This window comes from Vipera berus, assembly GCF_964194415.1.
Source record: "Vipera berus genome assembly, chromosome: 1".
Lineage (NCBI taxonomy): Eukaryota > Metazoa > Chordata > Lepidosauria > Squamata > Viperidae > Vipera > Vipera berus.
Window position 1 is genome coordinate 104,815,562 of NC_138202.1, and position 26,022 is coordinate 104,841,583.

Here is a 26,022-nt window from a genome sequence, read left to right on the forward strand (position 1 = left end):
TTCTTTGTAGGTCAGCAGCGTGGCACTGGAGGTATTAATTGCCACAGCTCAGCAAGGAAGCAATCTTCCTCACTCACAACCATACTTACCTCCCTAACGAAACACCCCTCACAATCTTTGTTCTTGGAAGGAGCCTTTCATCAGCATGTTCTATTTATAGGCACCTGCATCTTACATTTAATGCTACTCTAGGAGCACATTGACTTCCCAATAAAGAAGTTGAATCTGCCATCATTAACTTTCACTGGTACTCTTGATTTTGCATCACTTGCTGTGAAGGATATAAGTGGCTAAGAACAGTGGGCGTCTCTTGTCCGCATGTCTAAGGTATCAAGTTAGTTACTGATTGCAGATGAGCAGCCACCCTTTATGAGCTTGTTGTGTGTTGTGCTTGCTTGGATGATTCCACGACATGCCTAATAAGAGACGAGATGGGCCAGGGTGATGAAAGTGATCGTATTGTGATCAATGTGGGAGGGACTAGGCACCAGACTTACCGCAGCACCTTACGCACCTTGCCTGGCACCCGGCTGGCCTGGATCGCTGAGCCAGATGCCCACAGTCACTTTGACTATGACCCCCGTGCAGATGAATTCTTCTTTGATCGGCACCCGGGTGTCTTTGCCCACATCCTGAACTATTACCGAACAGGTAAGCTGCATTGCCCAGCCGATGTGTGTGGACCTCTGTATGAGGAGGAGCTAGCCTTCTGGGGCATTGATGAAACAGATGTGGAGCCTTGCTGCTGGATGACCTATAGGCAGCATCGTGATGCTGAAGAGGCCCTGGACAGTTTTGGTGGAGCACCCCTGGATAGCAGTGCTGATGATGGAGATGCAGATGGCACAGGAGATTCAGGTGATGGTGAAGAGGAGCTGGAGATGACCAAACGCCTGGCCCTGAGTGATTCCCCAGATGGAAGGCCTGGGGGCTTTTGGAAGAGGTGGCAGCCTCGGATTTGGGCACTCTTTGAGGATCCCTATTCCTCCAGATATGCAAGGGTAAGCCATACAAGTCAAAACCCAGACTACTTGTTTCCAGGCCCTTTAAGGAGGTTTTTAATTTGGTGTTTCTTGATCCCTATTTGTATTTCATGTCCTGCATGTTCTTGCATATACTGTACTTAAAGACAGACAAGGAACAATATTGCCTGTAAGACACACAAAGCCAGCCTTTTGGAACAAGGGCAGATATAATGGCACTTTTCTTTTTCTTTCTTTTTCTTTTTCTTTTTTGGTCTATGAGGAGAAAAAACATTCCAACAAATCAAAATCCCACCCAAAAAGAGACACCTTCTCACATGCTTACAAGTAATTGCCTAGAACATGTCTTGTGTCAGGATTCCTCTTTAACTTTCATTCCATTTTTTTCCCATTCAACAAGATGAAGAGAAATTCATTACTAAAGCTTCTTAATGGAAGACCTGTGTCTTAAAGTTTTTGTTGTTTTTCAATGAGCTGCAAGGGCACTTTGATCTGATTTCCAAGACAAATGGCAGACACAATGCTCCAGATTTATTCTCTATAGTAATCACATTTTCGTTAGGCTAAAGCAACTCGTATCAAGATATGCATGTAAACAATTATTTCACTGTAGGGCAAGATGACTATTCTACCTTCTGCTCACCAACAGTTGCAAGCAACAGAAAAGAAATTTTATACTCAGCTTATCACTGGAGTTGTGATCGGGTTAGGCAAAGGTTTGTCAGAATATATGGTGTTGTGAGGAAACACTCTTTTGTGCTAAAATGAGAAAGGATTTTTTTTTCTTTGATGTCATCAAAACACATACTGACGTCACTGGGGGCTGGCTCAATCACATGCAGCTCTTGCTGCATGACGTATGGAGAGAATGGATTAATGGTTGCAGGAAAAAATAGGATTAATTTTAGTATCTTTGTGGCTGTACGTGTACATAGCCACATACTTATAAAAGCACACATAAATGAAAACCTACATTTATTCATCTATTCTTGGCATTTCTGCATTTTCCTTATGCATTATATGATAGTTCCCCCCTCCCCCCACTGAGGCATGTTTATTGGTGTCTGTAGGGATGTATGCCCGTGCATGCATGCATACAAAGAACTAATTCATTGCTTGATTGATGTTTTCCATCTGGAGAAGGAGAAGGCTCTAAAGCACTTCAAAAGCAATTGTTGATTATCTAAAGATGAACAGAAAATTTGACGGGAAGAACAAAATGAATTATTGGGTACATAAAACCATTTTTGTTATTTACTGGAAGCATTTTGCTCAGCCAATATCTCAGAATAACTGGGGTGGTGCCAGGCTGGCAAAAGAATAAATGAGATGTTCTGTTGGAAGCGAGTCCTGAGATGCTTTCTACACTCTCTGGTAGGTGACATTGTTTTCGTTGTGTAGTCTTCGCTGAATTTAGTGAGTGGAAAGCAGTGAATCTTTAAATAGTCGGGAACAGGAAAAGATTAATTAAATATTTACTACATCATAAAAGCAAAAAGTGTTACAGAGCAGCAACTTTTGAGTCCTAATCATCTTTCCCAGGAAAGTGTGACAGTATGGAAGCCAAGACAAGGGCTTTTTCAGGTGAATCTTGCTGGCTTTGAGCAAAAATATAGGCATAAGTTGGTTTCTGGAAAATCTATCCAATGCCTTGCCTCTCTGGAGCTGCTAAATTACGCATATGCATCAAGATCAGAGGCCTCCTAATTTAATTTGCCATTGTTTATAGAAAGATCAAATTCAATGCATTTGAGGAGAAACTGTAGTTGATGCTAAAGCTCATGCTTTGTATGCAGAGCGCTGCATTCCTAGCAGCTTCAGTTAAAATTGTCTCAGAGATTCTGGAGGCCCAGCTGGAGTACAGGTAATCTTCGACTTACAATCTCAATTGACCCCCAACATTTCTGTGGCTAAGCGAGACAGTTGTTAAGTGAGTTTTGCCCCAGTTTACAACTTTTCCTGCCACGGTTGTTAAGTGAATCCCTGCAGTTGTTAAGTAAGTCACATGGTTGTCAGAAAGTCACAAAAAGTGATCACTCGACCCCAGGACCCTGCAACCGTCCTAAATATGAGTCAGTTGCCAAGTGTTTGAATTTTGATCATGTGACCCTGGGGATGCTGGAACGGTGATGAGTGTGAAAACCAGTCATAAGTCACTTTTTTCCATGCCATGGTAACTTCAAATGGTCACTAAATGAACCATTGAGGACTACCTGTAGAAGGCAAAGTAGAAGGCATAAGTGAAGGTTGAAGTCACTAAAGGTTTAAGAGAATCAGTAGAGGAGCTGTGGTCTATAATATGCATTGTTTTTTGTGTTGGCTGCAGCAGTTCTGGGAGTACATGTTCTGGAATTCTATTTTCTATTCCTTTGATATGCACGTGATTTGATTTCTTCTGCTAATAGACCCAGGCTATGTGTATAGATAGTCCTCGTAACATTGTTAACATACAGGTTTTGCAAAGTTTCTGTAAAGAAATATAAATGTCCACGCAGACATTTATGTAGCTCAGTCTGTCCTATATGTTCACATGCTACCCATTGAAGATATAGTAATGGACAGTTAACAATACCATGTACCATACAAAGATCAATCAATGAAAGTGTGTATAAAAGAATTCTTGGATATGTGGTATTATAGTTTATAAGCACATAGATTAACAAATCTCAACCTACCTAAAATGCCATTAAAGGAAACTCATGTAGATTATTTTTAAAGCATAAAGAATAAAACATTCATCTAACAAAGAGTCTTCCAGTATCAATAGCAGTTAGACTTATATTCCACTTCATAATGCTTTTACAGCCCTCTCTAAGCGGTTTACAGAGTCAGCATATTGACCCCAACAACCTGGGCCCTCATTTTACCAACCTTGGAAGGATGGAAGGCTAAGTCAACCTTGAGCTGATCAGGATCGAACTGACAGCATATTAATTTAATTTAATTTAATTTAATTTAATAATATTTATATACCGCCCTTCTCCCTGAGGACTCAGGGCGGTTCACAGGGCAGAATAAAATACCAAGTACAAACATTAAAAAGAGATTAAATGATTGCCCAAGTTAAAACAATAGGAATACAATTCTAAAAACCCCAAGATAAAATTAAGACACCAAAAATAAAACAACCCCACCGATCCCCATCAGGCTAGGCCGGCTTGTACAAACAAAAACGTCTTGAGATCGCGACGAAAGGAGCGAAGATCGGGCGCCATCCGGAGCTCTACCGGTAGCTGATTCCACAGCTCCGGAGCGCCCACAGAGAAGGATCTCCCCCTGGGGGCCACCAATCGACATTCTCTGATCGGTGGCACCCTGAGGAGGCCCTCTCTGTGGGAACGCACAGGGCGCAGGGAGCTTGATGCCGGCAGCAGATGTTCCCTAAGGTACTCCGGCCCCATGCCATGAAGGGCTTTGAACACCGTTACCAGTACCTTGAATCTCACCCGGAAGACAACTGGCAACCAATGCAGCTCACGGAGCAGAGGTGTAACATGGGAGTATCGGGAGACTCCCAACACAACTCTCGCGGCTGCATTCTGTACCAGTTGGAGCTTCCGGGTGGTCCTCAAGGGCAGCCCCATGTAGAGAGCGTTGCAGTAGTCCAGACGAGAGGACACGAGCGCATGAGTGACCGTGCACAAATCATCCCGGCTAAGATAGGGCCACAACTGGCGCACCAGGCGAACCTGGGCGAAGGCCCCCCTAGTCACAGCTCCTATATGGTCTTCCAAGGTGAGCCGTGAATCTAGGAGGACTCCCAAGTTGCGAGCCCTATCTACGGGGGGTAATAGTTCACCCCCCATAGCCAGAGGTGGAATGTCCGAATAAACCCGGGATGAAGGTATGCAAAGCCACTCAGTCTTGTCGGGGTTGAGTTGAAGTCTGTTCCTCCCCATCCAGACCCGAACCGCCTCCAGGCAACGGGACATCACGTTGAGGGCATCACTGGGGTGGTTTGGGGTCGAAAGGAAAAGTTGGGTATCATCAGCGTACTGATGATACCCAACTCCAAAGCCACGAATGATCTCACCCAGCGGTTTCATGTAGATGTTGAACAGGAGAGGCGAGAGGACCGACCCCTGAGGAACTCCACAAATGAGAGACCTCGCGGTCGACCTCTGCCCTCCTGCCAACACCGACTGCGAACGTCCCTGTAGATAGGAGGAGAACCACTGTAAGACTGTGCCTCCCACTCCCAGTCCCCTGAGACGCCGCAGCAAGATACCATGGTCGATGGTATCGAAAGCCGCCGAGAGGTCTAATAGGACTAGAACAGAGGAATATCCCCTGTCCCGAGCCCTCCAGAGATCATTCACCAGCGCGACCAATGCCGTCTCCGTGCTGTGCCCGGGCCTGAAACCCGATTGGTACGGGTCTAGATAATCCGCTTCATCCAGGACCAGAGGGAGCTGATGCGCCACCACACTCTCAACAACCTTCGCAAGAAAGCGAAGGTTGGAGACAGGACGAAAGTTGTTCAATACAGCTGGGTCCAAGGCAGGCTTCTTGAGGAGAGGCCTCACCACCGCCTCCTTCAAGACGGCGGGGAAGCTACCCTCACTCAGAGAAGCCGATATAACTGCCTGGAACCAGCTGCGTGTCCTCTCCCGGGCTGCATAGACCAGCCAGGAAGGGCACGGGTCCAATAAACATGTGGTGGTGCTCAGCCTCCCCATGATCCTGTCCACTTCCTCCGGAGTCACAGAATCAAACTCCTCCCAGGTGATATCGACAAGACCGCCCGTGTCCTGATCGTCAGACTCTGCCCAGTCAGAGTCCAGACCGGTCCGAATCCGAGCGATTTTGTCCGACAGATGTTGGTTAAACTCCTCGGCACGACCCTGCAAGGGATCCTCCCTCACCTCCTGATTTAGGAGGGAGCGAGTCACCCTAAACAGGGCGGCCGGGCGATTATCTGCGGACGCGATAAGGGTGGCGAAGTGGTTAGACCTCGCCTCCCTTATCGCAGCGAGATAAGACCTAATGTAGGCTCTTAGTCGCAATCGGTCGGATTCGGATCGGCTGGACCTCCAACCGCTCTCTAGGCCCCGTCCCCGTCTATTATAATAATAATAATAAACCTTTATTGTCAAAGTACAACATGTTTAATTCAGCAGAATTAAACTGCAATATTGCATTGCAACCACGCCGCCGCCACAATAACCCTTTTCCCCACCAGTATTTGCATTTCTATTACAGTTCACGTGCGTTTTAATCATGATTATATATTTAGCTGTAACCAATTTTCAAATGATGCCCATATAATTCTTCAGATGAAACTCAAATCTACAAAGTCTTTAGAGCTCAATAAGTTCTGAAGCCTTTTAGATACTTGCAAGGAAGCATCCTCTCTCTGTTTAGAGTTCACAGTATTTCTTATGCTGTGGAGTTGTCTAAGTCCAAGGAAGAAATATTGAAGTGCATGAAGCATAGCTGTAATAGTAATCATCACCATTATACTCATCTGATATTGAATGAAATGATGTAGCTTCATCCAGGCCAAAAAAGAATGAATCCTCATTATACCCCTTTCCAGTATAATCTGCATTATATATTCCTATGCGGAAAGCAGAATGTCTTGAGTTTTCATTATTGATTTTCTGCAATGGATTCATCTGTGGGGGACCACCTTTCTCACCCCCTCATAACCCACAGAGGGCGTTCTCTGTGGGTGCGCCAGATCTATGGAACCATCTTCCGGTCAAGCTCCGGATGGCGCCCGATCTCCGCTCCTTCCGGCGCGATCTTAAAACCCATCTTTTTGAACAAGCTGGCCTGGCCTGACGGGACGGGGTTGGATTTTATAAATGGATCTTAACTTTTAATCTGTATTAATTACGGGCATTGTTGTTTAATTACTTTTTTATAATTTTTAATTTTTGTATCTTGTTTTTATGTATTGCCCTGTTCACTGCCCTGAGTCCTTCGGGAGAAGGGCGGTATACAAATTAAATTAATAATAATAATAATATTACAGTAGATAATCAAAGCAAAATGTTTAAGTTGAAAAACTGTTATACAAGTGTGCAGGCTTGTTCTGCGGGGGAGGGGGAGGCGCGAACAGTTCCTGATCAATGTAATCTGAGACATTAAGGATTTAATTTTAAAAGTTTGAATGTATTACTGATTTAATTTAAAACCTTACATAATAGATTTCATTTTAATATCAGAGTATGTGTTTACTATCTTATGGCTAAAATGTTTAGCATTAAATAGATATGCTAAAACCTAGAAAAATACATTCTACCTCATTCTACCTACAGTCACCTTCTTCTTCCTGATATACAGGCCAACTTTGCTCCTATGGGCTGATTAGACCAAGTGATCACAAAATAGTTACTGTCCCTAGAAGTTAATGGAAATGAAGGAAAGGGAGTTTAAGAAAACATGGATTAGCTAGTAGTATCCTAAATATTGTAATTGCATCCCTTGGCTGTTTTCTTTGTTGCACGTTCCTCTTATACTAAAAATAGAAGCATTAGGCTCAACTGTTGTAGCCACGGTAAAGTATCTACATTGGTAAGACCAATACCAGTAGGCATAATAAGACACATTCCAGGATCCCTTGCCTCCTTGATTTGATCATCCTCCTTATTGACTGTTTGTCCTGTCTCCATCATTCTACTTCTTTTCTGGCTTGTGCTGCAAGCAAAGTCTCTTCCTTCCCCTTGACTATTGCCCCAAACACCTGGCCATCCACACTTGCCTTGGGAGTGGGGCAGAGTGGGCAGACTGGAAATCCTGCATCAGCACTTCCTAGCTAAACTAAACAGATTTCAGGTCAATCTTAGCAAAAAAAATGAGCAGCTTTGGGTTTTAGGACTTCCCTGGATCCTGAGATTTTTTTCTTCCATCTCTTCTTCTGGGGAGAACTACTTCAAGGAGAAATGTGGCATGATTGGTCCTCATGGGCTTGAAGCTCCTCTTCAAGGATAGATGACAGCTGTGGTCAGGAGGGCTTTCACACAACTGGCACAATGTGGCAGATTCACCAGGAAGCACTGCTCGTGGCCACTCATGCTTTGATCGTCTCCTGAGTGGTTTTATTCCAATGTTGCAAGCTCTCCAAAGCAGACTCAACTAGAAACCAAAGTTGTGAATGCTAACACCATCTTTACAGTTAAGAAATAGAACCTCACACGTTTGAATGACCTTTCCCCTCCCTCCTTCTTCTTGAGAACTAGGAAGGGTCTTTGTCTAAGGTGTTTGCTCAGATTACAGTTTTGCCCCAGATTCAGATTTCTTTTATTTGATCGTTGTCTCAGTGATGGCTTTGCTTTCCATTTCTCAAGGGTATTCTTTCTGCCTATAACAAATGTGCTTTACCTTGGGCTACCCTTGAAGAGTGTTCTTAAGCTGCAGCTGGTTCAGAATGTGGAGGCCCTGGCAATTATAAGTGCATCTTGGTGTGCTGTTGTTATAGCTCTTTTCTGGGAGCTGCATTGGCTGCCATTCAAGATACTGACTGTCACCGATAAAGTCTTATATGACATGGGGCTGGTTTATTTGTGGAACTCTCCCTGATTGTCTCTACTCATTCCATTTGGTATGTCAAGAGAAACATGCTACAAGTCCCATTGCTTGAGGAGTAAGCAAGTCTTGAAGACTTGCATGTGTTCTCAGACATGGAAGCCAAACCGTTAGTTGGTAAAGCTGTTGATTTGTAGCAAACTGGCTTTAAGGCTAGGGTTAAAGCTGCTAACTGTGGATATGGGCTACATCAGCTTTCTTCTGATTCTTCTTTTCAATCACCATGAATCTTTGGACTTTAGGGGTACAGGAATTGGGATGGGGGTTGGGATAAGGGGAGGGCTATGGTACTTAAGTGGATTATTGTACATGTTAAGCCCATCTGTCCTCAACTTTAAGGAGCAGGTGTTACACTTATAGCAGAATACATTGATGTTTGTATTGTGGGTTTTATGTTATCTGTATGCTGATTTTAAATGCTCTTAACTGCCCAGAGTTGCCATGGCAAGATGGATGGTCATATAAATTGAATTAATTAATTGATGAACAAATAACTGAATAAATCCAGCACTGCACTGGGCTGTTACTTCAGAAGCCTAGAAGGTCAGGTTCTTCTATGATATCAGCCCAAAAGTAATTGGACTTTATTTTTTTGCTGTCTAAAGGTAGTCATAGACAGTGATAATATTTGTATTAACATAATCCCAGGTTCAGCTTTTGGAAAACTTTTTACATCACAGGTGTTTGCGCAATCTGAAGCCACAAGCCTCTGAGTTGTTAACCAAATTGCAAGTGATTAAAAGAGCAAAAGAAGCAAATACATAAATACTTCTTGCTTGGAGTGATGATTGGTTGATAAAATTTATAAAGTGGCTCATCTCATAAATGTGACTCTGGGCAGTGTACAACAAAAACAGTAAAAATACATCTTATATAATAAAAGGGAGTGATAAGGGGAAGGCAGACTGAGCCAAGAAAACATCTTTTCTCCATTAGGGTGGATAGCTAATTGAGCAACTGAGCTATTTAGTCTGCACAATCAACTAATTAAAGCCAAATGATTATATTAGAAGTATTCTGGAAATGGGACTTCATATGGGCTAGAAACAGAATTCCTTGCTTGTAGTCCTCACCCAAATCCAGCTCTGAATTCTGAAGAGCAGCTAAAAGATATGCAGCAAAGGAAATCTGGTGGAGGAAGTCAGTTAGCTCAAAATGGGCAAAAGGTAAAGCCAGTGCCCCAATTTATAGGAAGAATCTTTTCTCTGTGTATATCATTCTGTTTTCTCTCTTTCTGATAACTTCTCTTTTCTCTTTCTTCTCTTCCAAGCAACAGGCTGCAGGAAAGCATAAGAGATCTCAGCTGTTTAAACTAGGCAAGATGGCATGAAATTAAGCTGAGGATTACAGGACTCCAAAAATGCCCAACCTCACTATAGCTTGAATTTTAGATGGTTGCCTAAGTGAAGGAAAGGGAAGGAAAAGTGAAGGAGAAGATATGGAAAAGGCTGATATGAGTAAACTGTAGTCTAATAATCTTGTAAAATATAATATAATAATAATAATATAATATAATATAATATAATATAATATAATATAATATAATATAATATAATATAATATAATATAATATAATATAATATAATATAATATAATATAATATAATATAATATAATATAATATAATATAATATAATATAATATAATATAATATAATATAATATAATATAATGTAATATAATGTAATATAATGTAATAATATAATATAATATAATATAATAATATAATATAATAATATAATAATAAAATAAAATAAAATAAAATAAAATAAAATAACCAGAATGTTTATATTTAACAATAGACTAGACCAGGGGTATCAAACTGCCAGTCTGCGGGCCAGACGCATCATAGCAAAACTGCACCCACCCCATTGCCGGCAATGGCAAAAAAGCCACGATACGTCACGACATATCACCTGATGTTGCGAGTTTGACACCCCTGGACTAGACTAATCATTTAAACAAATTAACACAAAGAAACTTTAAATGTTGATGGGAGAGGTCTAACTACATATTTTAATCAATACTTAAGTATGGGAACTATTGTACGGTAGTGCAAATGAAAATCTTTCCTTAACTGACACCAGCCATAATTAATTCCTAAACAGCAACAGCAACACCTCTAGCTGTTACCATTCTGGTTCATCACACCATCAATCATTCCTACATTGTGTACATTGTAAAGATTTTTTGTGAGCATAAAATATCCGTTAAAAAAGAGAGAGAAAGAAAGAGAGAGCTTCTCTCTATGGGAAAGTAGTGACACAATCTAGTAAATTTGCAGTTGGGGCTTCTACTCATACGAGTCAGGTTGAGAAGATTTGAATTTGGATCTAGGTTGTGGTTTTTTTTAATTTTTCATAGTCACATTATGGGTCTGTCCTTTGGTAAGTCATCCTCCTCCTCCTCAGTTCATATATGGAATGATTTACATCATAAGATCAAAGCAGTTCAATACTTTCATTTTTAGGTGTAGGAGATGGCCAAGCTGAACTTGAACAAGGGTCAAATGTGTCATAAGTCAAGAATCCCTGCTTGCCCACAAATGATTTAAGTCCATCCCACCTTGAATGCTTTCTTAATTCCTGCTCATTTTCCTTGACCATTAGTAGCTCAGATTTTGGTAGAGTTAAGCTTGCAATAAATCTTTATACTCATTTGAACTTCCCAAATCTCCTGATTCCCCTGGTGTATGACATCAGGCACTTGACATACATTCCAAGATACATCTAATAACATGGCAATATGATAAATATGTATATATAAATTCCAGTGCACTCACAAGGAAGCCATGATTGATTGCCATTTCCAATAAACACTTTTTTTTAGGGTGGGGAGGAGATAATGTTTGAAAGGTAAAAACAGTTACAGTTAAAATGGAGAAGCTCTCAGCAACATGTGAACTTTCTCAGATTTTGAGTAGAGGAGGGACTCAAAACAGGTTTTATAACTCAAAGACAGAATATATATTGCCTGCAGAAGGTCCCAGATTTCATTCTGACATCTCAAATAGTTGGTGGGAAAGACCTCTGCCAAAAACTCTGGCAAACATTGCCCAGTTAGCAGGCGCCACTGAGTAGATGAATGGTCTGATGTGCTAAGAGGCCGTACTTTATGTTTTAAATTAATTTAAGTGCTTCACGAAATGAAATAGGAAAATTAAAATGAACATCCTTGCTCAAGCACTATTTTATTTACTTGCTTGCTAGACTGAGAAATTGAAAAAAAAAGCATACTGGGAGATGACAGTGACAACCTGTTCCAATATCATGCCAAGAAGTAATGCTGACAGAAGTAGAGATAAAGTTACTCTACCCTGAACAGGAGAGAAATGATTTTTCCCTGAATTTGCTCTTCTTTTTTTTCTGTGTGTGCCTTCAAGTCAGTCTTGATTCTTGGTGGCTGCCTGGATGAGTTTCTGCTGTTTTCTAGGCAAAATTTCAGAAGTGGCTTGCCCTTGTCTGCTTCCCAGGACTGAGAGAGAGAGAGGAGTGATTGGCCCAGGGTCACCCAGCTGGCTTTTTGCCCAAGGTGGGACTAGAACTCCTGGTCTCCTGTTTCTAGCCTGTGACTTAACTGGCTGTCCTAGTTGGTTAACAGGCTATAGCTAACTTTCAGATTATGTGCAAATGGGAATAATAATCATCCCTAACTCTGAATAAGCGGTGAAGGTGGGCATATTATATAAAATAATGGTACTTCTCCTTGTACAGAATGCAAAAAACATGTGGTTTCATAACTTCTGTCAATTTTATCCATATATTTGCAAAGAAGAAAAAGTAGCACAAGAAATGGAATAATGCATGATTTTTAAAAACTTACTACATTTCTCATGATATTGATGAAATGGTAATATTCTGCAAAGCAGCTGGAATTGTGATGCTTAATATTTGATGGTAATTATTTAAAATGTGATAATTAATCATTGTGATGGGCCTTGTGATGGGGAGGTTACGTCATGTGAGTCTCACTGGGGGGGTGAAGTGCTGTGGGGGGAGGGATTGTACAACCAGCCTACAAACCCCTCAGAATCCAAATCAACTGCACAGCCAATTGGAGATAGCACTGATCCTCAATCAACCCATGCAAGCCCTCCCAACCAGCACATCGCCTCACAATGGCCTTCACCTGAGGTAAAATTCCCATCACAAGACCCATGACAAGACTCCCACCCATGACTCCCACCTGACCCTCACAAGACCCTCACTCGACACACTTACACCTGACTCATCACAAGACCCAACACAAAACTCTCACTTGACACACCCACACCTGACCCATCACAAGACCTACTGACCACACAAAGCCCTTATAAACAGAAGAATACTGACACCCCCTAAACCCTGCTGAAGGTGTTACCTAGCCTGGTAATGAAGTGTTCGGAAACAAACCCTTCAAACAATGGGACAGTATGATAATGGTGGTATTGACAACAAGAATAAGGACAATGGTAGGATTGATCCTAGTAGTAGGACTGATCTCTAATTTGTCCCCCCACCCCTCTTTCTCACACATGCACACACACACCTCCTTCCTCATTCTCATATTCATAGATTTTCCTTGCTTCATTTCACCCTCTCTCTCTATCTCAGAACATGGGTCTGGAGAGATTGAAAACATCCCCCTTCCCCTACCACCCAGGAGAAGAATGAATAAACATATATTATGGTATCCCTGAAATATGCCTTTTTGGATTTGAAAACCATTGGAGATCCCACTCCATAAGTGAAAGCCATCTTGACAGGATCAGAGGGTTTTCGTGGATTGGCTACTTTAAGGAAATGCAATAAAATTCAACTAACAGTAGAAGTGTCTTTATGTTCTCTCTTCCTTTCGATGTATCACGGCTGGACATTTAAACTGTAAATCCAATAATCTCTGCCCCACAGATTCTTTGAGCTTTTGCTCTTTGACTCTGAAGGAGAAAATCTGTGATTTATTTTCTCCTTCTCTTCCCATCAATACGTCTGCCTGCCACTTTCTGAAGCCAGGAAACCACAATATCACAAATACCTACATATCTGGCTGGCATAGAGCAGGAGAGAGAGCTGTGAGATGCTAAGGATATAAAGGTTCTTCCAGGACCCTAATTTTTTTTTCTAGGCCACTAACCCATAAGTATATTTAGACCAGAGTGACTCTCAAGCTGGGCAAAGTATATATACTCCTATTTTGAATAGTGAGGTGGAAACAGAGCCTTTAAAAAAAATTAAAAGGAGTTTCCTCTATGAATAATGAAAAAGAAAAAAGTTGAAAAAAGAGGATTTTTTTTCTTGCTCATTAATACGATTGTTCTACCCATTCAGTTGACATTCCGTACTAACATGTAATTTTAATACAGAATATGCTGCATTATAAATTCTAGTTTAAAATGGCAATTAATTACTCAGCAGCTTTCTGGTATGAAGTAGGTAATAAACAATCACCCAAGGAGAGAGGATGTCATTTTAAGTTGTTGTTTTTTAATTTTAAATTATAATGTGAATGTAATGGATTTAGTCTTACTATGCTCACATTTGCTGCCAACACTCCCATTTAAGGCAGAAGGAGAGAAAGAGAACAATGTCTCTTGAGTTTAAGGCAGAGAGGCACACAAATCTCTGACACAGTTATTTAAAAAAAGACATTACATGCATACTCAGATAATTTAGGATAAAAATCAAACCACAATTTCAAGCTTTCCATGGTCTAAGTCTTTTAAAAATTGGATAGTTCACAGATGTCATTTTGATAATTGTTTAGATTTAGTACTAGCTCCCCACACTACCCTTGGTAGAAAATGCTAGGAGAAAAATTGCAAAGACCTAATTGTAAGGACAATAAATAACTGAAAAATCCATAACCAGCAGGCATCCAGATTTTTTTCATAGACAGATAGAGATCTCTAATTAATTGCACATTTATTTTTAATTCATATTAGCATTCACTGAATTCTTATTTGCTTTACTTTCTTTAATTAAACAGCAAAAAGAAAAAAAACAGGAAAGCTATACATACATATATGAGATACATATATAACATTTCAACACAAAAAACATTTAAATTAAGGATGATTATTTCACTATAGTCTACGTCTATTGGCGACCGTTTCCTAAGTCTCAAATAACATCAGGACTTCAGCTTACTAAGTAATTGAGATCATACATGTATCTTTCCAACACTGAAAGACAAGTCTCTTTGTGGTAAGCATAATGGAGAGAACTCTTTTTTATTGTCCAGTTTTTGATTTCCATACAATACATGTCGAAATTCCTTCCAGGATATCCAAATATGGACATCCCAAAATAATAAAAAAACCCTTTTTCAAAGTCCAGTTCTGAGAAAATAACACTTTCCAAAAAAAATCACAAAAACATATCTTGTATCCCACCATTTATTATTTTTACAAACAACTCAAGGCAGCAAACATATCCAATGCCCTTTCCTCCTCTTTTTTTCACCACAACAAAACAATGCTGTAAGGTTGATTGGGCTGAAAGGCCCAAAGTCATCCAGTCAGCTTTTATGGCTAAGGCAGGACTTGAACTCATGGTCTCCCACTTTCTATCCTAGTGCCCTTAACCACTAGACCAAACTGGGTTTCTATGTTTGAATAAAACATTGTCATTGCATCACATGCAAAAGAATGATTTGCTCTTTCCTTTTCAAACACAATGGGATCCAACAAATCTGAAATATTGTTTTCTCATGAATAAGTACATCTTACTGACATGTTCACATAGATGCTAACATGGTCTCTCCTCTTTCATTCAACTGTCAATATCTGCATATCAAATTGATTTATTGACAGCAAACACTTACAAAGACTATTTGTGGCTTTCGTCGTTTCAAACATTTGATAATCAGGTTTAACCATTTAAGTATTTCTTAAGCTGAAAATATATAATATGTATTATATATATACTGTATATATATCTCCCTTGCTTCCTAGCTAATAAAGAGAGAAAGAGCCTGTGGCCTAGGGGTTAAAACAACTGCCTAATATATAATTAGCCCAGGTTCGAATCTCAGATAAAGGGTATGACTGACTGATGAGAACAAAATAAGTTCGAAATGGCCATATCAGCCTCCCAAATTCTATATTAGCAATTTGAATAATTTACACAAAGAATGAACTGTCGTAAGTTGTGACTATAGCCTGCGGATAGCATATATATATATATATATATATATATATATATATATATATATATATATATATATATATATATATATATATATATATATATATAGTTTGTTAAGCATTCAGAATACACTTGCTTGGTCGCAGACATGGGACAAATCTTATTTCCTGTTTCAGCCTAGCCCAAGGCCATCTACAGGCAGTAGCCACAGCAGTGGCAGCTCATATTTGTGTAAATTTTTGGGCTTGCTAACAAAGAATAAAGGGAGAATGAAGGCTACTGCTAAGCTTGTAAGCCGCCCTGAGTCTTCGGAGAAGGGCGGGATATAAATGGAATTAAAAATAAAATAAAAAAATAAATGATCATTTCAAACTTATTTGTTCTCATCAGTCAGCCATACCCTTCTGAGATTCAAACCTGGGCTGACTGCATCTTAAGCAGTTGTTTTAACCCCTAGGCCACAGGCTCTCTCTCTCTCTCTTTGTTAGCTGAGAAGCAAGGGAGATATGTGTTAAATGTTTGTTAAGCATTCAGAATACACTTGCTTGGTCGCAGACACGGGACAAATCTTATTTCCTGTTTCGAATATATATATATTGCTCAAAAAAATAAAGGGAACACAAAATAAGACATCCTACTATTAAATACAGTACATTGTGTTGTTTAAGTGTTCCCTTTATTTTTTTGAGCAGTATGTGTGTGTGTGTGTGTGTGTGTGTGTAAATTTTTTTGGATACTTAACAAATACTTAACAAACACTTAACATATATATACATATACATATATACACATGTACACATACACATACATACACACACACACACACATATATACAGTGCTTTTTTTCTATAAAAAAGGTGCCAGAACTCTCATCTTGGCGGGTGCAGGAGGCGGGGGGGTGGGGGGGCGGTGCTGCTGCAGTCACAGGTGTGAAGGGTGTTGGCAGCGGGCTCCCCTCCCTGGGGCCAGAGCCGGTGTGGCTGGTGCTGTGGGAGCAGCAGAGCCCACTCTATATGACAGGGCTGCGCAATGCGGGCAGCGGAGGCGGTGCGGGCCAGGCGATGTTTTAATCTTACTATATAATTGGTAAATAAAGGTAGAACATATGTTAAATATACATCAAATGATAATATGCTTCCCTACAAAGGCAATTCTTGCTCAATGACAGACCAAGGAGTTAACTCGGAAAGGCAAAAGGAAAATCTAGAAGAGGTCTGTGCAGCTCTTCAACATCTTCATCAACGATTTGGATGAGGGGATAGATGGGGAACTCATCAAATTTGCAGACAACACCAAGCTGGCAGGAATAGCCAATACTCCAGAAGATAGGCATAAGATACAGGAGGATCTGGACAGACTCGAACACACTCGAACACAGATTTTTCACTTGATTTCAAATTAAATGAATGAGATTTTTTTAGTACAATTGCCAAATGCAATAAACTGGTTTTAGGTATATGTTACTGGAAGGAAAAAGCAATCCCTGTTGCGTTACTGATCCCAGAGAAACATTTGCATGTATGCAGGTATCCTTAAGGTGCCACAGTTATGGATGAGAAATATTGGTTGCAAAGTTGGCATTTCTGGATGTAATACAGATATTTTGGACTTATTTTTGTTTCTTTGCATGTTTGATATTTTAAAAAAGGCATACGCTACTGACTACGCTTATGCACATATGTAACATGATCACTGCTTGTCCAAACTTTTACTATACAGATAATACCCCCAGAAATTATTTTAGCCTTTTTAATAAATGTTGTTATTGATGTTAAGCTCACCAGGGAAAACATCATATATTGTTATGCATATACTAGGTTAATTATTTAAAGACTGAAGTGCAACATAACTAGATTCTAAATAATCTATTTTTCAAAACACACAACAGTCCAAACAGTAAAAGTAAAGTCCAAATTAAGAATATTTCATTCTTAAGAATTGTTTAGATTCAAAATAGTTTTCAAGAGTGTACAAAAAATACTATTTTTTTCTAGAATCAGCTAAATTAGACATATTACATTGAGAAAAATGTTTCTCATTTCTTTCCTGTTACCTTTGATTTCATTGCAGAGATGTTAACATAAGAAATAGATTATTTTGTTATCTAATTTTACCTTCCAAAAGACAGAAGCAGATGAAAAATGTGAGGCTCTTTCCTGTTGGCTTTTCTGAATTAGCTGTTTTAGATTCTAAAAGTTTAGTTCCTAAAGAAGTAATCCTGTAAATAATTTTAATGTCCTCTCCCCCCCTCTCTCTCTATATATAAACATATACACTTGGATTGTTGTCTATTAAGAAAGGCCTTACATCTTAAAAACCTGCAAAATTTATTTGATGTGATGTTACATTTGTATCAAGAAAAATTGTTGCTAAGTAAAGAGAGAATGAGTCCTTTCTTTTATTAAGATTTCATTTAAGGCAGTCTGCTGCATTTTTAAATAAATTGGAATAAAAAGCAATTATCAACAATTTTGAGGATTTTGCAATTAGCTTTGCAGTTTTTATATACTTAATATACCTTGCTGCTTACTGAGCTGGTATTTTCTACTGAGGAAATTATTTATTATATATTCCTACTGCAAAGAAAATTCATTCAAATTATTATCACAGGATGGATAAAAGTTAGATTAAATGTGCTTTAAAATTAGATAGCATCTTTATCTCTGATCCTTCTGCTTCAAATTTTAGACATTTTGAACTGAGTAAGCAAAGTTGACACTAACTAATCTAGGCTCTTGACTTAATTAAGAAAGTGGTTTCTCTCTCTCTCTCTCTCTCTCTCTCTCTCTCTCTCTCTCTCTCTCTCTCTCTCTCTCTCTCAGGGGTGTCAAACTCAATTTCATTGAGGGCCACATCAGCATTGTGGTTTCCCTCAGGGGGCCAGGTGTGTGTGACCAGGTGGGGCGTGACCTACTGGGTGGACGTGGCTGGAGTGCGTGTGGCCTACTGGGTGGGCATGGCCAGCTCTACATCATTCGTGTCAAGGGTACCTATGGGGGTCTGGGCAGGAGTGGGTCAGATCTGAGGGTCTCTGGCAGAAGGAGATAGGACTGGGGCAAGTGCCAAGGCATGGTCCATTGGAGAAGCCTTACTGTTCCTCTCAGGCCATGTGGGGGAGGGAGGCTGGACAGTGATCCAGAGGTCAAATGCCCAGCCAAGCCCTCAAGCACCCGTGGCACTAAGCCCAGCCCCACTTCCCCAAGGGGGCGCCCAGCTGCACTTACTTCCTCAAGGCTGCTGCTGCTGTGCTTGCTGTCCTTAGCCAGATTGCCCATGATGGGTACGAGGTCCCTCTCCATGTGAGGACACCTGGCTTTGTATCCAAAGCTTCCTTAGCAATAGGATGGGAGACCCCCCAGGATAGGCCAGGAGGAGGGGGCAAGGGGATGTTGAAAGGGCAGCAGGGAAGGACTAAGGCAGAACTTCCCTCAGACCCTCCCTCTCCTTCCTTCCTTCCTTCCTTCCTTCCTTCCTTCCTTCCTTCCTTCCTTCCTTCCTTCCTTCCTTCCTTCCTGTGGTGGGAAAATATTTGAGATGAGGGAGGAAGAAAAACAGGCAAGAAACGCAGCTGGGGAAGTGTCATCCTTTGTGAGGAATGAAGAAATGCACCATTGCCTGGAAATGGCCAGCACATGGTCCTCGCCTACTTCACATATCTGGCTTGGTGGGCTCTGGGGGAGGGGATGCCATGAGCAGCATGAGAGTCGATGTTACCTGCACAATGCTGCCCAGCCCCCAGCCTCCCCGATTTTGGTAGGCAGCGGGGTGCTTTCCTCACAGTGCTGAGAGGCTGAGCCGGGTGGCATGAATCTGAAGAGAAGCACAATGCTGCCCACCCCCTAGCCTGCCCGAAGTAGGCAGGGCCATGTGCTGGCCACTTCCAGGCAATGGTGCACTTCTTCATTCTTCACAAAGGGTGATACCTCCCCAGCGCGCGCCCAGGGGGTGGGGCCAACACAGCAGATGGCCTTGTGGAGCTAAGACTGAATGCGTTTCAGCATAGATGGCCACCACGAAATTGTACATTGGCTCCCAGCAGGCCTGGGCCAGGGCCAAGGCAGTGGGGGCCATTCCATCACTGTTTCCAGGATGGGTTCGCAGGCCACATGAAACCACTTCGCTGGCCGGATCCGGCCCCTGGGCCTTGTGTTTGACATGTCTGCTCTATGTAAATATATAACAGTATGATCCTGGGCAATACCCAATCTTGGTTTTGTAACATTCTTAATCAGTCTGAGACAGTCAAATATATTTTTGAAGTTTCAGCAAGAGTTGCAATAATTTTTCTGTCACTAACAACCAAATCAAGGGCCAATGGATCATGTTTCAAGGGATTCTTATTTCCTTCAACATGATTTACACACGGCTGTGCTGCTCAAATTAATCAGGCAAACAAATTAAGAATAAATCTGTGCTCCAGGATTTTCTAAGATAATTGCTCATGAAAAGCTTCTTTAATAACAGTATGTTAAAATTACATGATAATCACTTGGAATTGGGGGAAAATGTAATAATGCTGTAATTTCAGTGAGCTATACAAAAAGCTGTAATGTAGTTGCAGCATACAATGCTCCATTAATAATCTCTTATTCTGTAGGGGGGGGGGTTGTTACCTTTGTGGGCTCTTTGATCAGATAATTCAGACAAACAACTATTTCTATATTTAGCAAGATGTAGATATTTGAGCAATTAATTTGCTTTGCTAACCTTTGTGAGAAGCAGTGTAGAAATAAGCACAGACTATTGTGTTTTCTGTCCCTTTTGCTGTGTTCTGTCCCGCTAATATATTCATAAGGGGCAGTTTGGTGTAGTGGTTAAAGCTGTATGCTAGGAATCAGGAGCCTCTCAGTTTTAATCCTGCCTTAGGCCCAAAGCTAGCAACAGGGTGACCTTGGTCTAGTCCTTTTATCTCAGTTCTAGGAAGGATGGAGGGGGAAATCACTTTATAAAATCTTGCCAAGAAGACTGCAGGGACCTTTTCAGGCAGTCTCCAAGAATCAGGCATGATTGAATGAAAGAGATAGAGATGGATAGATAGATAGATAGATAGATAGATAGATAGATAGATAGATAGATAGATAGATAGATAGACAGACAGACAGACAGACAGACAGACAGACAGACAGACAGACAGACAGACAGACAGATGATAGAATTTCTTACTTAATTTTCATATGGATGCAAGGATATTATGTGGGGCAATTTTTTCTTCACTGAGGTCCTTATTGTTCTTCCGTATCCTATGGAGAAGTTTTGAAAAGGAGAACAAGGGAAAAGAGCTTCATCATTAGCTTTCTTTGGTTAATTTATGGAAGAGAAGATTTACGATGCAAATCTCTCTTGTAATACACACCATGCTTAATCTTCCAGCCCTTTTCCTCAGATTAACTGATACCAGGTTTTACAGATGGACCAGCAATTTCACCAGGCTGCGAAAAATGTCAAGGATAAATCGTTCATGTATAAAGCTCAGTGGACTTATTTCTGGGAAAAGATATATAGGATTGCCCAGCAACTGCAGCAGATGTTTAATGGCCATTTGATGTGGAAGTGAAAAGGTTGTTTTGAGAAACAAACACATTCTTTGAACTATACCCAAGCAGTAAAGATGACTGTAACTGCACTGACTAGTCTGAGATGTTTATTCCTTTAAGAAATCCCCAGAGTATGTGTGACTTTATTAAAAGACTTAATGTAAATTTAAATCACTATGGATTACTTGAAATGTTAGCTACATCTAGGCAGAAATAAATCAATATCCCAAAGTGCACTGGAACCTCTTGCGAAAAGCTCATCTGAGAAGACCACTCCATTTTATCCTTTGCAAATTTCATGAAAATATTTTTTTCAAGTGTCATCATCATCATCATCCTTTCTCTCTCAGTTTATTTCTTAGAAATTCAAACATGTGCATACCTGCTGAGCCACACAAGCAGCCTATCCCAGCAACATAAATTTCTGCAAAATGTAGAAAGAGGTGTCAGATATCTCATGCTATTACAGTATTTGCCACTTGTCCATTGTGCCATGGCAAGCTATTGTTGAATCTTTGCTTTTTATGATACAGTCCCAGTATTGTGATTTCAAAATGCAGTAGGTGACTTTTTTAAAAAAAATGCAAGGAGGTTCTTTGTTAACTCAGTAAACCTTTACATAAGATCCATCAAATTGCTAAGAAGCTTCTAGCCTTTTCAAGAAGTGGAAGATGAGATGGCTTTTTAAAGGTATGTCAAGATTCCTCTTGCTAATTATTTTCCAAAATGAGGTTGGGGAATACCCTTAGTTTAGAGAGTCTTACGAGCCTTGCACAGTCTTATGTAGTCATTTGAAATTGCTAACGCTATGAATCATGAATGCTTTAGATTGCTGTCCAAATTAAAATAGTGACCCCTAAGTGGCCCATTCTGAAAATGCTCTTCTATCCTGTACCCTAGTGAAACAACTGTCCTTTGGGAACCTCAAAATCTTCAGCCAACCTGAGTAAAAATTAAATACAAAACATGTAAATACAAAATCACTTGGTTTGACTTCTTAAATAGCTGAATACATGATTCATTAGTATATCCAGCTCCCATTTTATTTACAAGACAGTATCTAAGCAATATAAATATAATAATGCAGCTTATTGAATTTAATTTGGCTTGGATAATCTAATTTGTCATCTCAGGATCAAGGAAAACAGACATATTTTTAATATCCTAAAATGTTTCCCAATAACAAGATGATACTGGCTACCAGATTTTGGGAGGAACAGAAACTCATCTGGTAGACTCAGATGCAGAACCTACTTATTTTTTACCATAGGTTCAAACACAAAATGAGCGCAAACCCAAGACTTATGTCAAGTATATTTTTAAGCCAACAAAAAACAACTACTCTGGGCAGGAAAGAATAGCAGAAAAATCCTAGATGCTGGTCAGTAAAAGTTGAAAAAAATGACTTACTGCATTTCTGTGCTTCCCATATTTTACAAATAGGCACTTATATTATTAATTATTTTTAAAATATTAGCTGTCATTCCACAAGGAAGGAAGGAAGGAAGGAAGGAAGGAAGGAAGGAAGGAAGGAAGGAAGGAAGGAAGGATGAAACTTTATTGTCAAAGTACAACCATGTATACATTGATATTGGCTGAGCCTCCCTTCATGCCCCCCCAACTCACAATGACAACAAACCCTCCATCTTATTACACCATGTGAGCTAATTGCACAACACACCAGCCTCGCAAGTCAATCATACATAAAGTTTAAAAAATTATTTCCCGTTCAAGAGCCTAACAGCCCATGGATAAAAGCTGTTCTTCAGCCTGTTGGTATGGCTGGCTATACTCCTATATCTCCTACCCGATGGTAGGGGAGTAAAGAGATACCGACCAAGGTGTGAGTCATCCCTGAGAATTTTTCTCACTCTTCCAAGGCAGTGAGCCCTGGAGATGTCATCCAGTGGTGTCAGGGGACAGCCCACAATGTCTTGTGCTATGCTCACCACCCTCTGTAATACTTTCCTATCCGTGGCTGTCAGTCCAGCATACCAAACCACAATACAGTACGAGAGGATGCTCTCTATAATAGACCGGTAAAAGAGGGTCATTAGCCATATTTCTACCCTGTTCTTCTGGAAGACCCTGAGGAAGTGGAGTCTCTGTTGGGCCTTTCTGGCCACCTGGGTTGTATTAACTTTCCAGGTAAGATCTTCACAAAGATAGACTCCCAGAAATTTAAAGGAGGAAACTCTCTCCACACAGCCCCCCCCGATGTAAAGTGGGGCAGGTTCCTCTTTTTTCCTCCGGAAGTCTAGCACCATCTCTTTCGTCTTGCCAATGTTCAGGTGCAAGTTGTTGTTGAAACACCATATGGATAGTTTTTGTACCTCCCCCCTGTATGCTGTCTCATCTCCACCTGTAATAAGACCCACTACGGTGGTGTCATCTGCGAACTTAATTATCGCAGTAGATGGGTCGGACGATACACAATCATATGTGTACAATGAGTACAGGTAGGGGCTAAGCACACAGCCCTGTGGCGAGCCGGTTCAAAGCTTCAGGGGGGTGGATAAAACAGACCCGACCCTCACTGTTTGTAACTGGTCTCTGAGAAACTCTTGAATCCAGTCGCAGATGGATGAGGAAAATTTCAAGTCAGTCAGCTTTTCAATGAGAGTGCTCGGCAAAATGGTGTTGAAAGCCGAGCTGTAATCAACAAAAAGCATCCTGACATAGCTTCCAAGTTTCTCAAGATGGCTTGCTACAGGAAGGAAGGAAGGAAGGAAGGAAGGAAGGAAGGAAGGAAGGAAGGAAGGAAGGAAGGAAGGAAGGAAGGAAGGAAGGAAGATGCTATAGAGAATCCTAGATTCCCCTTGAGAATCCAGTGAACTTAAGGTGGAAGAGAGATTTTTAAAGATTTTGAGAGGCCCCAGCACAAAATATTGCTTTGACCTTCCTCCCATACACATAGTTTCCTTTCTATTGCGTGGGCCAATGGAATATATAAAGGAACCCAAAGCACTATAAGAAAATAAATAAATAAATACCCAAGGCAGAAAAGGCCCACATGTAGTTCTCAAGCAAAAGATTTCTACTCTTATGGAAGCCTAGAAATAAATTAAATAAAAATAAATATATTTGTGATTATACTCCTATAGTATGAAGCTAGTACTTAAGCTTACTGTCAGTTCCACTCATTCTAATTTGTTTTGGATTAAAATAAACACTAGTTTAATGGCCTTCTACAATTAGTAGTGGACTGTGGTTAAAAATGTCTACGGCAACCTTTAAAATGGATTCCTCACAGAACACATGGAATTGACCGATGGTGAATTGTCCTGTGACAAGTTGACTGTGGCAAGTTATCCCACAGCGAGATGGCTGTGGCCATGGCGAGTTATCCTAGACATAAACCAGAAGTCCTAGTAACATCTGTGGAGAGATATTCAGGCTGTGGGAGGGATTTTAATACAAATAGTCCTTGAATTATGACCACAGTAGTGCCCCAAATTTCCATTGTTAAGCAAGGCAATTGTTGTGAGTTTTGCCCCATTTTATGACCTTTTTTGCCACAGTTGTTAAGCAAATCATATGGTCATTAAATGAATCTTGCTTTCCCCATTGACTTTGTTTGTCAGAAGCTGGCTGGGATGGTTACAAATGGTTATCACAGGATCCCTGGACAGTGTAACATACATGCCGGTTACCCAAATTTTGATCACGTGACCTTGAGGACGCTGCAATGTTTGTAAATATACAGTAAAAGCCAGTCATAAATCACTTTTCTCAGTGCCATTGTAACTTTGAATGGTCACTAAATGAATGGTTGTAAGTCAAGGATTACCTGTAAAAGAAAATACATAATTATGCTTGTTTGGGCAATTTCCCACATCTACTAACCCACAGCTTGCAATATACCATGATCCGCATAATATCTATTTTCTGCATGAAATTGTAGAACCATGATTGTAAATTAAAATTATATTCAGCAAGGCACATTGGAGAATAAAATGACGTGAGGCAAGAGGGTAAAAATGAAATAGTTTATCTTTGAGCTAAAATCATTGATTATTGGAAAGCAAAGGCTGGATTTAAAGGAAGACAGGACAAATACTAATCTCTTACCTCTTTGATTATTGGTACTTTAGTTGCCAAAGAATTATTAAGCTGCTATTAGCAATTTGTTGGCAAACATATAGCCTTGAATGGCTCCATCAAGAATTAAAAGAGGCTACTATACCCCAGCTCCCATTTCTGCCTCTGGGGGGTCTGGCTAGCCTAAACCAGTAGGATTTGGGATAAGAATATAAATTAATATTATCACCCCACATCTAGGATTGCTATATTCTTCATAATTACCATAAGACAAATTATTTTCAGCTGGTCACTAGCCGGCGGCTTTGATCATATTCATAATCCTTCTTGCATAAAGATGAGACACTTCAGAAACTAACTAGAGACAAGGAAGCATAATTTATGAGGCACCGCCGAAGATTCTATCGATAAGTCATACAAATCAACCATTCAAAATATTGAAATGCATGACTGACCTGTGACATACAAGAATCCAATCCATAAATGCAATTTGGGAGCCAAAGAAAACTGGGGGGGGAAGGGAATCAGAAAAGATGTGAGAAAAAGTGGAATAGAATATAGGAAGAGGGAAGGACAATGTGATGGAAAAACAGGCAGTGTTCCATTTACAGATGTTGCCTTTTGAAGTACAGTGTTGCTCTCTGTCTAAACCAGGGGTAGACAACCTTGGCTCTTTTATGACTCGTGGACTTCAACTCCCAGAATTCCTGAGGCAGCCAAGCTGGCTCAGGAATTCTGGGAGTTGAAGTCCACGAGTCATAAAAGAGCCAAGGTTGCCTACCCCTGGACTCTAAACCATCTCCTAATAG

General features: G+C 40.4%; 1 protein-coding gene across 1 annotated transcript in view; it reads left to right on the plus strand.

Annotated features, from left to right (window-relative positions):
• Positions 1 to 431: 431 nt before the first annotated feature.
• Positions 432 to 26,022, plus strand: part of KCNC1 (potassium voltage-gated channel subfamily C member 1) — a gene marked incomplete at both ends in the record, with an annotated part of 171,529 nt that continues 145,938 nt past the window's right edge. The window contains one exon of the mRNA XM_081314733.1: positions 432 to 1,001. Coding sequence (XP_081170859.1) covers positions 432 to 1,001 — 570 coding nt within the window. The remainder of the gene's footprint in view (positions 1,002 to 26,022) is intronic.